Raw genomic sequence first — 13,076 nt, 5'->3', positions numbered from 1 at the left:
CAGTTCTCGTAATTTGTATGTTACATTTGACCAAAATTGGTAAAATATCAGTCCAACGGGTTTTTGTCGTTTCTTCGGGGATATTGGAGAAACGAGAGTAACTGCAGTCTTTCTCTCTCCCCGATATTCTCTCTCTCTCTCCGTTCCCAGTTCACAGTTAACACTCATACTTATCTCACGCTCTCTTTTCAGTCTTGTTTTAATGAGCTAAGGACAGCTGTCTTCTCAAGATTCCGCGCCGATAAAGTCGAGAAAACGTAGCCGGTTCTGAGGGACCCACTCTATCACTGTACTTATAAAAGTGAATGCACTTATTATGGTTGATAACTGCACGGACTTGACACAAGATAAGCAGATCAGCTTATACTTCTGTTCCTGTCGCCTCTTCTCTCTCCCCTATAAATTCGCTCTAGCTGCAAGTCCTGAAGTCCATGTATTTTTTTTCCTCCTCTGGGAAAGAGAGAGAAGTGTGGACTGGAGAGAGAGAGAGAGAGAGAGAGGAGAGATAGGTAGAAGAAGAAGAGTTGTCGGAGTTTGTCTTTCCTCTCTCTACTGTGTTATGTCGCTCGTCTGCATCGATCTATAAATTTTCCTTGTTGAGGTAAGCTTCTGTTTGCTCTCGTTCTGTTCGAATCTTCACCTTTAAAGCGGGCTTTTCCTTTTATCTTGACCTCGCTTTTTTTTTTTTTTTTCCATTTCCCTCCTCCTTTTTCTCTGCATCTTCGATTCCAATGCTTTAAAGCTGCTTTTGTTTTGCTGATAGTGGGAAACCCTAAAATTTCACCTCTGTTTCACGGTTTTGAGCTACTGAGTTCGGTGGTTCTCAATTTGATTGATGGTATAATGGAAAAGAAGGAGTTTTTACATGTTCAGTCGAAGATCAGTTGAACCTTCTGGTCATAGTCCGATTGTGGATGCCTCAATGCTTTTTTCTTTTTTTTTTTTTTAATTTCGATAATTCTAAGAACGGACTCTGTTTGTGGTTTTTGCAGAAGATCTGTGTTTGTTTTGCTTGATTTCGGTTAATTTGAAGTGTCTGGAGACCCAAACGGGCCATCGAGATGTCCTCTCTCAGTAGAGAGCTCGTCTTTTTGATATTGCAGTTCCTCGACGAGGAGAAATTCAAGGAGACCGTTCACAAGTAGGTTTGATTTTTATTTTTATTTTTAATACATATATTTTTCTTTTTTTGACATTTTTAAAAGTCAACTTCTGTGATTTTTTTTTGTAATCCAGTTTATTTATTTATTTATTTTTTTTTAGACTTGAACAGGAGTCAGGGTTCTTCTTTAACATGAAGTATTTTGAAGACGAAGTTCACAATGGAAATTGGGATGAGGTTGAGAGGTATCTTTCGGGTTTTACCAAAGTGGACGATAACCGGTATTCAATGAAGATATTTTTTGAAATCAGGAAGCAGAAATATCTTGAGGCATTGGATAAGTAAGCTTGTAATTTTTAAAAACTTGCTTTTTTTAGTCATGCAAATATTATGAAAAGTCATCCTTCCTTTTCCATTTTCCAGGCATGATCGTGCCAAAGCTGTAGATATTCTTGTAAAGGATTTGAAGGTTTTTGCTTCTTTTAACGAGGAGCTATTCAAGGAAATCACACAGCTATTGACACTGGAGAATTTCAGGCACTTCTTTTATCAGAGCTGTTCTGCTAGTTGTCACCTTAATTAGGTCATGTGAGATTTGTGTTAACGAGATTTTGTAATCCTATGGGTTTTACAGGGAAAATGAGCAGCTATCCAAGTATGGAGATACAAAGTCTGCTAGAACAATCATGTTGGTTGAGCTCAAGAAGCTTATTGAAGCCAATCCTTTATTCCGTGACAAATTGCAATTTCCTAGCCTAAAAAACTCAAGGCTAAGGACCCTTATTAACCAAAGGTAATTTCCAAGCCTGTTGTGTGTTGCTTTAATCTGTAAAACCAGGATTATTTTACATTGTTATGTAGAAAATGACTTGCGTCTTTAAGTTATTGTGCTATTGTGAAATGTGTTCCATAATAGGTAGTAGCCTAATCACGTTTTGATAACTGAAGTTGATACATTGATGTTCCTGATAGAATTGATTTATTAAGTAAGAAGAAATTGATTTGTGTACATCTGGCAGCTTGAATTGGCAGCATCAACTTTGTAAAAACCCAAGGCCCAACCCAGATATAAAAACCCTTTTTGTTGATCATACTTGTGGACAACCGAATGGTGCCCGTGCCCCTTCACCTGCAAATAATCCACTGCTAGGATCTATACCCAAAGCTGGAGGGTTTCCTCCACTCGGTGGACATGCGGTGGGTAACGTATCTATTTTCATTGGTCACCCAACCTTATTGTCTAGAAATCCTGTTTAACATTCTCATTATGCTTGAATTTTCATGTTCAGCCTTTTCAACCTACACCAGCACCAGTTCCAACTCCCCTTGCTGGTTGGATGTCAAATCCATCCACTGTTACTCATCCGGCAGTTTCCGGAGGACCTATTGGCCTTGGTGCTCCTACAAATCCAGGTAGTAGTCTCAGTTCTCCAGTAATGCCTTTATTATGTTATGGAAATATCGTTGTTTATTTTGCACCATTTTACAGGACCACTGTTGTCCTAGTAGTGGAATGGCAGAACAGGATCTATGTACCTGACTCCAAATGGCTTAGTTGAACTAATATTGTTCTGCTGATCTTTTCTTTCTTCTCTATCTGTTGCAGCTGCAATTTTGAAGCATCCTAGGACTCCTCCAACTAATAACCCTGCTGTCGATTATTCATCAGGGGATCCTGATCATGTATCTAAAAGAACAAGACCAATCGGCCTTTCTGATGAGGTAAGTTGGTTGATTATTGCTGAGTTTAGCTTTTCTTTTTTTTTGTTGTTTTTTTTCTTAAATTTGCCTTTTTTGGATATCCATAGTTTATTCTCTCTTTACAATTTGTGTAGGTAAACCTGCCTGTTAATATGCCAGTAACTTATCCTGGTCAGAGTCACAGTCAGGCTTTCAATATACCCGATGACTTGCCAAAGACTGTTGCTCGAACATTGACTCAAGGATCATGCCCAATGAGCATGGACTTTCATCCTGTTCAACAAACTTTACTACTAGGTGAGCTTCTTTTGCACTGATATCCTTTATTATTTCTATTTTCAATTTCTACTTTGATTATTTCTTATCCTTTCTTTTCTTGTCAGAATTATTTATTATTATAAAATTTGGCACATTTATAAATTTAAGCTTGCTATTGACCTGCAATTTCCATGTGAAATAGTTGGTACCAATGTGGGGGATATAGGTCTCTGGGAAGTTGGTTCTAGAGAGAGGTTGGCTTTTAGAAATTTCAAGGTTTGGGATCTCGGTGCATGTTCAATGCCCCTTCAGGTGTGCTCTCCTTTCTTGTGTTATAAAACATAAATTACATTTGGAGAGTGCAAGCTATTTTAATAGGTTATATTGCTGTACTTCATGGTTACTAACATCAGATTGTCTAACATGTAAACCGATTTTGCATGAAACCCAGGCAGCTTTAGTCAAAGATCCTTCTGTATCTGTTAACCGCATAATATGGAGCCCTGATGGTTCTTTGTTTGGTAAGCTCATGGATATGGCTTCTTCAACTGCATGTGTGTTTAGCAATATTCTTTCTAATTCTTACTTATGAGGGGCTAAATTCCATCATTGAGCTCATATTACACAGGAGTTGCATACTCGAGGCACATTGTGCAAATATATTCTTATCATGGTGGTGATGATGTACGGCAGCACTTGGAGGTATTAGTTATTACCTGCTCTACCCCATGTAGTGATTTATTATCTTTCTTGTCCTATTGAGTTGTTTCCTCATCAACTGATTTCTGTTTCGTAGATTGATGCTCATGTTGGTGGTGTAAATGATCTGGCATTTTCTCACCCCAATAAACAACTGTGTGTTATCACTTGTGGTGATGACAAGACCATAAAGGTTGTCTCCTGATATGAGATAATTTCTGATAAGTAGAGGAACTCCAAAACCTAATACTAATAATTTCAAATTTTAGGTGTGGGATGCAGCTACTGGTTCCAAACAGTATACTTTTGAAGGTCATGAAGCTCCTGTTTATTCTGTCTGTCCTCATTACAAGGAAAACATCCAGGTAACAACTCCCCTTCATTGCCGTTGCTTTCTTTTTTTTGTTATATATTTATCTTTGCGTGTAGTCTTTTTTTTTTCCTCTTTCTTCATAAGGCTGCTGTTGGCATCAGTCTGTTTTTTGTCCTAACATTCTCTTCTTTTGCCTTAATGTAACAGTTCATCTTTTCAACAGCATTGGATGGAAAGATAAAAGCATGGCTATATGATAATCTGGGTTCTAGGGTAGATTATGATGCTCCAGGTCACTGGTGCACAACAATGGCTTATAGTGCTGATGGGACAAGGTTGATTTCCTAGGTCCACTGCTCCCATCTTCATAATCATTGATTTTATCAGCATAATTAAAAGCTGTTCTTTTTCCCTGAACATTTTCAGGCTATTTTCATGTGGAACTAGTAAAGATGGGGAGTCATACATTGTTGAATGGAATGAAAGTGAGGGGGCTGTGAAGAGGACCTACCAAGGATTCCGGAAACGTTCTATGGGTGTTGTTCAATTTGATACAACCAGGAACAGGTATCTGGCTGCTGGTGATGAATTTTCAATCAAATTTTGGGATATGGATAATGTTAACCTTTTGACAACTATTGATGCTGATGGAGGCCTACCAGTAAGTTCTTGAACAGTTGTTCTCTGTGTTTTTTTCCTTCTTTCTTTTTTTTTTTCCATTTACATTAAGATCAAAGATGGTGATGAAAAGGATTATGGTCCAAGTTGCTGACTATTAACTCTTTCAATTATCAAGGCAAGCCCACGTATCCGCTTCAACAAGGAGGGTACACTATTGGCTGTTTCTGCGAATGACAATGGAATTAAGATTCTGGCTAATGCTGATGGACTTCGGTTATTACGAACATTTGAGAATCGTTCTTTTGATGGCCCAAGAGTTGTATCTGAAACTGTAACAAAGGTTAGCTTGTAACTTCTTTTTTTGATGTCTAATTTCTGGTTGAAAATTGATCTCTGCCTAATTCATGTTAATTTAAGCAGCCTACAATTAGCCAGATTTCAGCTGTTACAGCTGCAAGTGCTGTGGGACATGCAGATAGAGGTGCTCCTGTCGTTTCTATTACTGGAATGGTGTGTGATAAATATCTACCTTTTCTAGCATATTTACATTATCTAAGCATTACTGATTTCACGCTTCCATTTATTATATTACCATTATTTCAATAAAATAAATCACAATGCTTCACATATTCTGAAAACTAATTCTGATGTGGCATTATAATTGATTTTGCTAGAATGGAGATGCACGGAGCTTGGGAGATGTTAAACCTAGAATTACTGAAGATGCCAGCGACAAATCAAAGATTTGGAAGCTTACTGAAATTAGTGAACAGGTTCAGTGTCGATCATTGAGGCTTCCTGATAATCTGAGAACAAACAAGGTGTGGTCTTCATCCATTTCTAACATTTCCAATATTTCAATGAATTGACCATGTTTCTTGGGGAGTCTTATTTGCATTTATGAATATGGCCTATACTGTCAATTTCTCTTCTTTCCCATCTTCCCTTGAATGTTTTACATGGTTTCCTACCAAGAAATAGACTATTGTCCCCCAATTTGTGGTCAATAAAGTAGTTGACACTTCATGTTGTTTGAAGGATTCTTCCATGTACTTTCTGCTTTGCATGGCACTTTGTTCCCTCCTTTTGACATCTAATATAATACAGTACATTGTAGTACATATAGATGACTACAATACAACAACAAGGGGTGGGAAGGGCACATTCATTGTGGGCTTGCTTGTAATTGCTCTTGTTTAGAGCTTATCCCTCCCCTAGGAGGCTGTAATTGCTGTACTTTGTTTTATTAATAAAATTTCTGTTTCTGATAAAAAAAAAATACAATAGCAACAACAACAATAATAAAAAAAAAATATTTGCCTAGAAGCTTTGTACACTAATCCAAGCTTTGCAATTTTGGCCAACTATAAGTTCATAAATGATATAATTCCAGTCTTCCATATTTTCCTTATCAACAAAAAATGATTAAGAAATAGTCTGAAGTACCAGTCTCTTGATCCAAGGCTCGTGCACTTGGGTTACTGAGTGCCTCCTCTTTGAATTACTAAACCTCAAAATTGTCAGTCGAAGAAAATGAGATTCTTACATGTTTCTTTTGCTAATAGCCGCAGATATCAAGATTGATCTACACTAATTCAGGCACTGCAATTTTGGCATTAGCATCAAATGCTATTCATCTACTATGGAAATGGCAAAGAAATGAACGCAACACAAGTGGCAAGGTAGAAAGGACATATGTCGATTATCTATCAAAATAGAGAAAGAGATATATTTTTAGGTAAACCTCATCCCCTCTTGAAGTTGGACAATAGATTATAATAGATGCTTCATTATGCAGGCTACAGCCAGTGTGGCTCCTCAATTATGGCAACCAACAAGTGGAATACTAATGACCAATGACATTGCTGATACTAATCCTGAAGATGCTGTGCCCTGCTTTGCTTTGTCCAAAAATGATTCTTATGTTATGTCTGCATCAGGAGGGAAGATTTCCTTGTTCAATATGATGACCTTTAAGGTGATTTGTACGCAATAATATCATCTGTTTGGTTATGGCTTCACTTGCTGGCTGGGATTTAATTGATTCTATTCAATTTCTGTTGGACGACTGCAGACGATGACAACATTCATGCCTCCACCACCTGCAGCAACATTTCTTGCTTTCCATCCACAAGACAACAATATAATTGCTATTGGCATGGATGACTCCACAATACAGATATATAATGTCCGAGTAGATGAGGTATGATACTCGTGCTGGAACTGTCTGAGCCATTACTGGTGAAGAATCAGAACCAAAATGCCTGGTTTCCCTATTATTATTTCAGGTTAAAAGCAAGCTCAAAGGACACTCCAAAAGAATCACTGGTCTTGCCTTTTCTCATGTATTGAGTGTTCTAGTTTCATCTGGAGCAGATGCCCAGGTTAACTTCTTATCCTTCACTTATACGCACTACAGCAGTAGCTACATAAAGTATAGTTTTCTATGCTTTTTATTTCCCCTTTTTTAATTTTATTGATAATCAATAGAATGAATTTCATCTGTTGTAAAAGAATCCTCCTATTTAGTTGCTCTTTTCAATCCCATCATGGATACTGTAATTTATGATTTAGAGGTTAAATTTCGGATGGTGTTTCTTGCAATAGCTGTGTGTGTGGAACTCAGAAGGATGGGAAAAGCAGAAGAGCAGATTCTTGCAGATTCCATCAGGAAGAACTCCAACAGCCTTGTCAGACACGCGAGTGCAGTTTCACCAGGATCAAGTACACTTCCTGGTTGTGCATGAGACTCAACTTGCAATATATGAAACAATGAAACTTGAGATTGTCAAGCAGGTAAATTCATCTGTGTAAAATTGTGAATATGCTGAAGAAAGATGCGTCCTCAACTTTTTTGCCACACCTCATTTTGATCATTGCAGTGGGTTCCAACTACTGCCCCAATCTCCCATGCAACATTCTCGTGTGACAGCCAATTAGTATATGCCAGCTTTTTGGATGCAACTGTGTGCATATTTAGTGCAGCAAATCTCCGACTACGATGTCGTATTAACTCATCAGTTTATCTTCCAGCCAATGTCAGGTATGTGCTTCCTTAAAATTTTGCAAGTTTTGTCTGTAAAGCTTAAGAGCTGATTAGCTTGCTAACAAGTTCAGGTAGGTAGCATGCTTAATGTCCGTCCAATATGTATAAAACTTTGGTAGGATATGGGAAATGCCACTGATTTTATTTTATTTTTTTGGGAGGAGTGGGGGGTGCATCCCTAAAGATTTGTTTTCTTTGATGCTTTTCCATACTGTTTACATTTGTACCGAGAAACTTGATTTTTCTCTTGGTAAGTACTAGTAGTACATCTAATTGGTCTCTGTGCTCTGGATGCCTTGTACTTTTCTGTCAATGCTCCCCTTGTTATACCAATCGAAAGAAAAATTTTGAAAATCATGTTGAAACTACATGTTCAACTATAATTCCTTGCATCTACGACATTGTAACTAATTCTTGTACTGTACTGCAGCTCGAATGTATATCCACTTGTGGTCGCAGCCCATCCATCAGAACCAAACCAATTTGCAATGGGACTAACAGACGGTGGGGTACATGTCTTTGAACCCTTGGAATCCGAAGGGAAATGGGGTATACCACCACCTGTTGAGAATGGGTCAGCTAGTAGCATGCCCACAGCAAGTGCAGTTGGGGCTTCAGGTTCAGATCAACAGCAGAGATGATGGAGGTTCCAGGGCACAAGTTCTTTTCATATGCACAGCTTGGATGACCCTTAATCTTTTTAACTGCAACTTTGGGTAAGCTCTTTAGATCTTCATTTGCCTGAAGCATTTGCCGTGGGTAATTTCTTGTTGTCCTAGCTTATACAGTTAAACAATCAGTTTTCTATTTATGCATTTGTTTATTTCTTTTTGTTTGGTGCAGTTTGACGTTCAGGATAATTTACTAAGATGGATAGGTAGAAGCATAGACTCAACATATAAGATAAGGGGTTTGCGTAAGCTAAGTGTCGAAGTAGGATCATGGCAAAATCGGTCTCATAATTTCCTGAAAATGTTCATTTCTTTCCTTCAATTTTTTTCTTTATTTATAATTTTCTTTTACATCAAAGGCTGCTTGGATGGTGGTGCTGTCTCATGTAATCAAATTGCAGTGTTTTCAGTTTTCTGTAATTTTTATCACATGCAATCTTCAGCCCCGTGCACATTTGGTTAGAGGGGGGAAGAAGCGTTTTCTGGGCACTAATTTATGTTAAAGATGCCTCTGAAGATTAGTCTCTTTTTTGTTGAGCAGTTTGAAACATTGCGACTTATTAGTGTTTCAGACGCTATTGTATTGTACATCTCATATGATCCTCCTTTGGGTACATTCCTCGCCCTACATTTATTCTCATTATTTTGGTGGGGGTTTCATACTTTCATTCCCTTGTTGAACGCAATCTCGTTCATGACTTGGTGGACTACCTGGATATATATTTTAGGGATAAGTTGATGCCCATCAATTACCGTGGAGAGTTGTCAATATTTGAATGAGACAAAAATATTTCTTTTAATAATGGATTTATATGCTTAAAGTGATCATTGGTTTATTTAACTGGGAAATAAAAGAACATCAGGTGAATGTACTTACCTGGATATATATTTTAGGGATAAGTTGATGCCCATCAATTACCGTGGAGAGTTGTCAATATTTGAATGAGACAAAAATATTTCTTTTAATAATGGATTTATATGCTTAAAGTGATCATTGGTTTATTTAACCGGTAAATAAAAGAACATCAGGTGAATGTACTTACCTGGATATATATTTTAGGGATAAGTTGATGCACTCCACCTCAGAATTCTGAATTCAATTGCAAACCTACAACAATTCAAAATTATAAACATCTTTACTTATAACATTCATACTCGCCCGTAAATTGACATCAATTACCGTGGAATTAAGATTTCTGGCGTGGAGCTAAGATTTCTGGGTGAACTGAACAGTAAAAAACCTTATATTTTATGAAGATGTCAGCCATGCAATTTCAAATTTCAGCATTATGTCACGCCCTTCCAATAAGCACCAATGAAGCTTGATAGGCATCTTGAGATTCAGATAAGAGACAGGTGGGACGTCGAGTGTGCTATCAATATAATTATCCACCCGACCCAGGGAGGATTCCCCAAGGAAGTCGTTTCATGTAACTTGTATCCTCTAGCCAGCCCAGTGATGTAATGTTGTGGCACAGAAATTCTGTCCTTGCAACTTGTCGCACAGAGGTAAAGCTGCGCTACTCCTCCAGTCGAGTCGATAGGGGAGAGAATATTATCCCAACTGCGAGACATTTCAGCAACCCTAGAATTTGGTGGAATATCATCTATCTCAGTTCAATTATTGATTGACAACACTAAAGACTGACTTGTAACGTGGTGAACTAATGGAACCAACACTTGGTTTAACCGATAAGCACTGGAGAATATGCTACTTTCTGTGTCAAATAGAAGAAGACCAAAATCCCAAAGAAACCAGGGGAAAATAAATCTTGGGTCGTTTTTCTTAGAAGTGAAAGGAAAACGTTAATTCCTTTTTGAATTTATTAGCCGAGAGAGAGATGTTTAAGAATTTCTTCTCACCATAGTTTTAAAAAACGAACCGGTGACTGAACCGGTCAGGGGTTTGGTTACCGGTTTGAATGGTCTGACCATTCATCCCAAATGGGTGGTCCATTCTAACAAAAAAATAAAAAAAAATTTAATAAAATTAGAAAACGATCAAAACCATTCAAACGGTTTGAATGGTTAATCAGCCGATTAAACAGTTTGTTGATCAAAATCAACGGTTTTGGAGACAAACAGAACCAATCAGATGACCGGTTCTCGGTTTTTCCGATCTGACCGTCCGGTCCATCCGGTTTTAGCATGTACTTATTTGATATTCTATACTTTTATTTTATGTCGACAATTTTAGCCTTGTCAATTATAAAAGCTTCTTTTGAGGGCTAAACTGCCCTTTCAGTGTTTACCCCAGCTTTATGCGATAGGCCCCAATTGCCGGAATTAGGGAATTTTTATTGGATCTTTGCAAGCCATTAAGAAGACCCCACAAACATCAAATATCTTGGTTAATCAGTTATTTGCATATTTCAGTTGTGACGAAGGGGAGTCACTGATTGAGGAATGGGAATAGGTGTCAATTACAAATCTAAGATGGCCAAAGCATCATGACACCTACTAAAAAAGTTATCGCGCAAATCCTTCAATTGAACCCTATAGGCTAGAATAGAGAACGTCATTAATGTGCCCACATTGATTCTATGTTGATAAAATTGATCAATGATGGGAAATAATGCACCATACAACCATATTTTTTAAGGGTGCAACTTGGGCAGTCCAACCCTAGCCCAGACGATCTACCCCACAATTTTATACAGGTTGGGCTTAGATGTTTTGTCCGGGCCTGACTCAAAAGTCTTGGCTTTTTAATTATTTTGGGGGTAGTCCATCCCCCAATCCCTAGCAGGTGCAGGCGGGATTCAATTTCAAGTCTTTGCTATGATCAACATGAGACCTTACCAATTAGCTGGATTGCATCTTGTATAAATAATTTTTTTTATTAAATTATATATATATATAGATAGATAGATACATAGATACATATATACATATATATCAACTTTTAGTATGGACTGATTGACCAACCCAAACCTGAGCCTAACCCAAATGCACCAAATTTTACCATAGGCTGGGCTTAGGTTGAATAGTTTGGGCTTAACCTTGGGCCTGGGCCGGATTCAGACTTTAAGCTCAATTCTTAGAATTGGGCTTGGGTGAAGCTAAAACCTGGCGCATCTCGTCTAAGTTGTACCTCCTATATCTATTGGAAGTGAGCCGACGAGGCAATGACCCAGTAGCTGAGTTGGTCACTCAGCATCACTCAGATTATGGAGGCACAGGATCAAACCCACAACTGTAGGTTGAATGGTCGAATCTCATGGTTTTAACTGCAAAAGGTAGGTAAGTGTAAAATGCCAACACAGGCCAACCTGAGTTGCACCCCTAATGCCAAGTGACCATCTCAGCTACTCTGGGTCATCGGCTGAAATACATATCAATTCCATGGGAAATTGGATCGGTGATTATTATAGGAGGGATAACAAACAGAAAGTATGAATAGAAAACAAGTAGTAAGTAGGGCTGTAAGTCAGGCCGGGTTGAGGCCAACCCTACCCAACCCTAAGTTCTAAACCCCCAACCCTAATCTTGACCCAACTCAACCTACTCAATCCTAATCCTAACACTAACTAAATTCCTTCAACCTTAACCCAACCCAAGGTCAACTTCGGGTTGGGCCCAACTCAACCTTCTTCCCATCCCTTAAAATCTCATACAAACTTCTTAATCTCAGATCTTAACTCAAGTTTCACTACATATATTAATCATATGTTTTATTAATACTTGTTTGTTGATGTTTCTCTTGATTCTTTAAGTACAAAATTTGGAAAAAAAAGGTGTTTGAAATGACTATAGTTTATAATGAGTTATGACTTATAATAGATCTTTTATGAACAACAAGTTATGGGTGGCAAACAATAGAGAGGAGATAAAGAATAAAATATTCAAAAAATGTAAAATATGTTATTAAGGTTTTAGTATTTCCAATTAGGAATAAGTGAAGTGATTATCTTAAAAGAAATAAATGATAGTATGTGGTGGGGGCTATACAACTATCATGCATCTAAACAAGTTAATGTATGATATATCACACATATAACATATATTTATATATGATATGTACTATAGAGTTGGGTTCGGGTTGCCCAAGGGGTCAACCCTAACCCAACCCGAAGTAAAGTCGGGTTCATAAATTTCAATCCTAACCCTAACCCGAGCATCAACTCGACCCAACTCACCCGACTTTTTTGGGTTGGGTTTGGGCCAAAACGGCCCAAGTTGCAGCCTTAGTAGTAAGGAAGAGGGGAAAGAAACAATAAAAAAAATTAAATAGAAGAGGGAAAGAAACCCATAGTACATCGGTTTTGTCACTCCAATTAATTAAAAGGGAAAATTCCCGATTAGTACCTTGTACCTTGGGCCTAATTCCACTTTGGTTCCTGAACTTTAAAATGTGACAATTCAATACACGAACTTTCAAAACATGTCAATCTAGTACCCTGTTAACCAGCTATTAAGTGGCATTTGAAAAGACACAAATGTCTTTCGAGTGTCATCTAATTCTCTTTATCAACCATCTAAACATTGACAAAAAATGAACAATTCCAAATCCCTGCCTCTTCTATTCAAGAAAGTTGGGGTCACGTCTCAGTGGGCATTCTGGTGACCCCAACTTTCTTGAATAGAAGAGGCAATGATTTGGGACTGTTATTTTTTGTCAAGAATTAGATGACACTCGAAAGACATTTGTCTTTTCAAATGCTG

The 13,076-nt window shown here is 37.8% G+C and overlaps 1 protein-coding gene across 7 annotated transcripts; it reads left to right on the top strand.

Moving 5' to 3' along the window:
- Positions 1-344: 344 nt before the first annotated feature.
- LOC148843083 (protein TOPLESS-like) lies at positions 345-9,079 on the top strand. Of its 7 annotated transcripts, none has more exons than XM_088957963.1 (27): positions 345-601; positions 993-1,141; positions 1,274-1,443; positions 1,526-1,639; positions 1,737-1,895; positions 2,122-2,299; positions 2,392-2,515; positions 2,709-2,824; positions 2,938-3,100; positions 3,264-3,373; positions 3,513-3,582; positions 3,690-3,763; positions 3,858-3,953; positions 4,030-4,125; positions 4,281-4,408; positions 4,500-4,734; positions 4,870-5,034; positions 5,115-5,204; positions 5,369-5,515; positions 6,266-6,376; positions 6,493-6,672; positions 6,769-6,897; positions 6,983-7,078; positions 7,302-7,490; positions 7,577-7,737; positions 8,171-8,456; positions 8,584-9,079. In XM_088957963.1, exons 3-26 carry the CDS (start codon positions 1,295-1,297, stop codon positions 8,379-8,381), a joined length of 3,291 nt encoding a protein of 1,096 aa, XP_088814089.1. In that variant the 5' UTR covers positions 345-601; positions 993-1,141; positions 1,274-1,294; the 3' UTR covers positions 8,382-8,456; positions 8,584-9,079. The 7 variants fall into 7 exon arrangements, with proteins under 7 accessions (XP_088814089.1, XP_088814085.1, XP_088814088.1 ...); XM_088957959.1 differs by having other exon boundaries at positions 427-601; positions 1,264-1,443; XM_088957962.1 differs by having other exon boundaries at positions 428-601; positions 6,260-6,376.
- Positions 9,080-13,076: the final 3,997 nt, after the last annotated feature.

Source organism: Nelumbo lutea, chromosome 8 (genome assembly GCF_056320005.1).
Source record: "Nelumbo lutea isolate HS-2025 chromosome 8, American lotus-T2T, whole genome shotgun sequence".
Taxonomy (NCBI): domain Eukaryota; kingdom Viridiplantae; phylum Streptophyta; class Magnoliopsida; order Proteales; family Nelumbonaceae; genus Nelumbo; species Nelumbo lutea.
The sequence above is the reverse complement of the archived record's forward strand: the minus strand, read 5'-3'. Positions and strand labels throughout refer to the sequence as shown.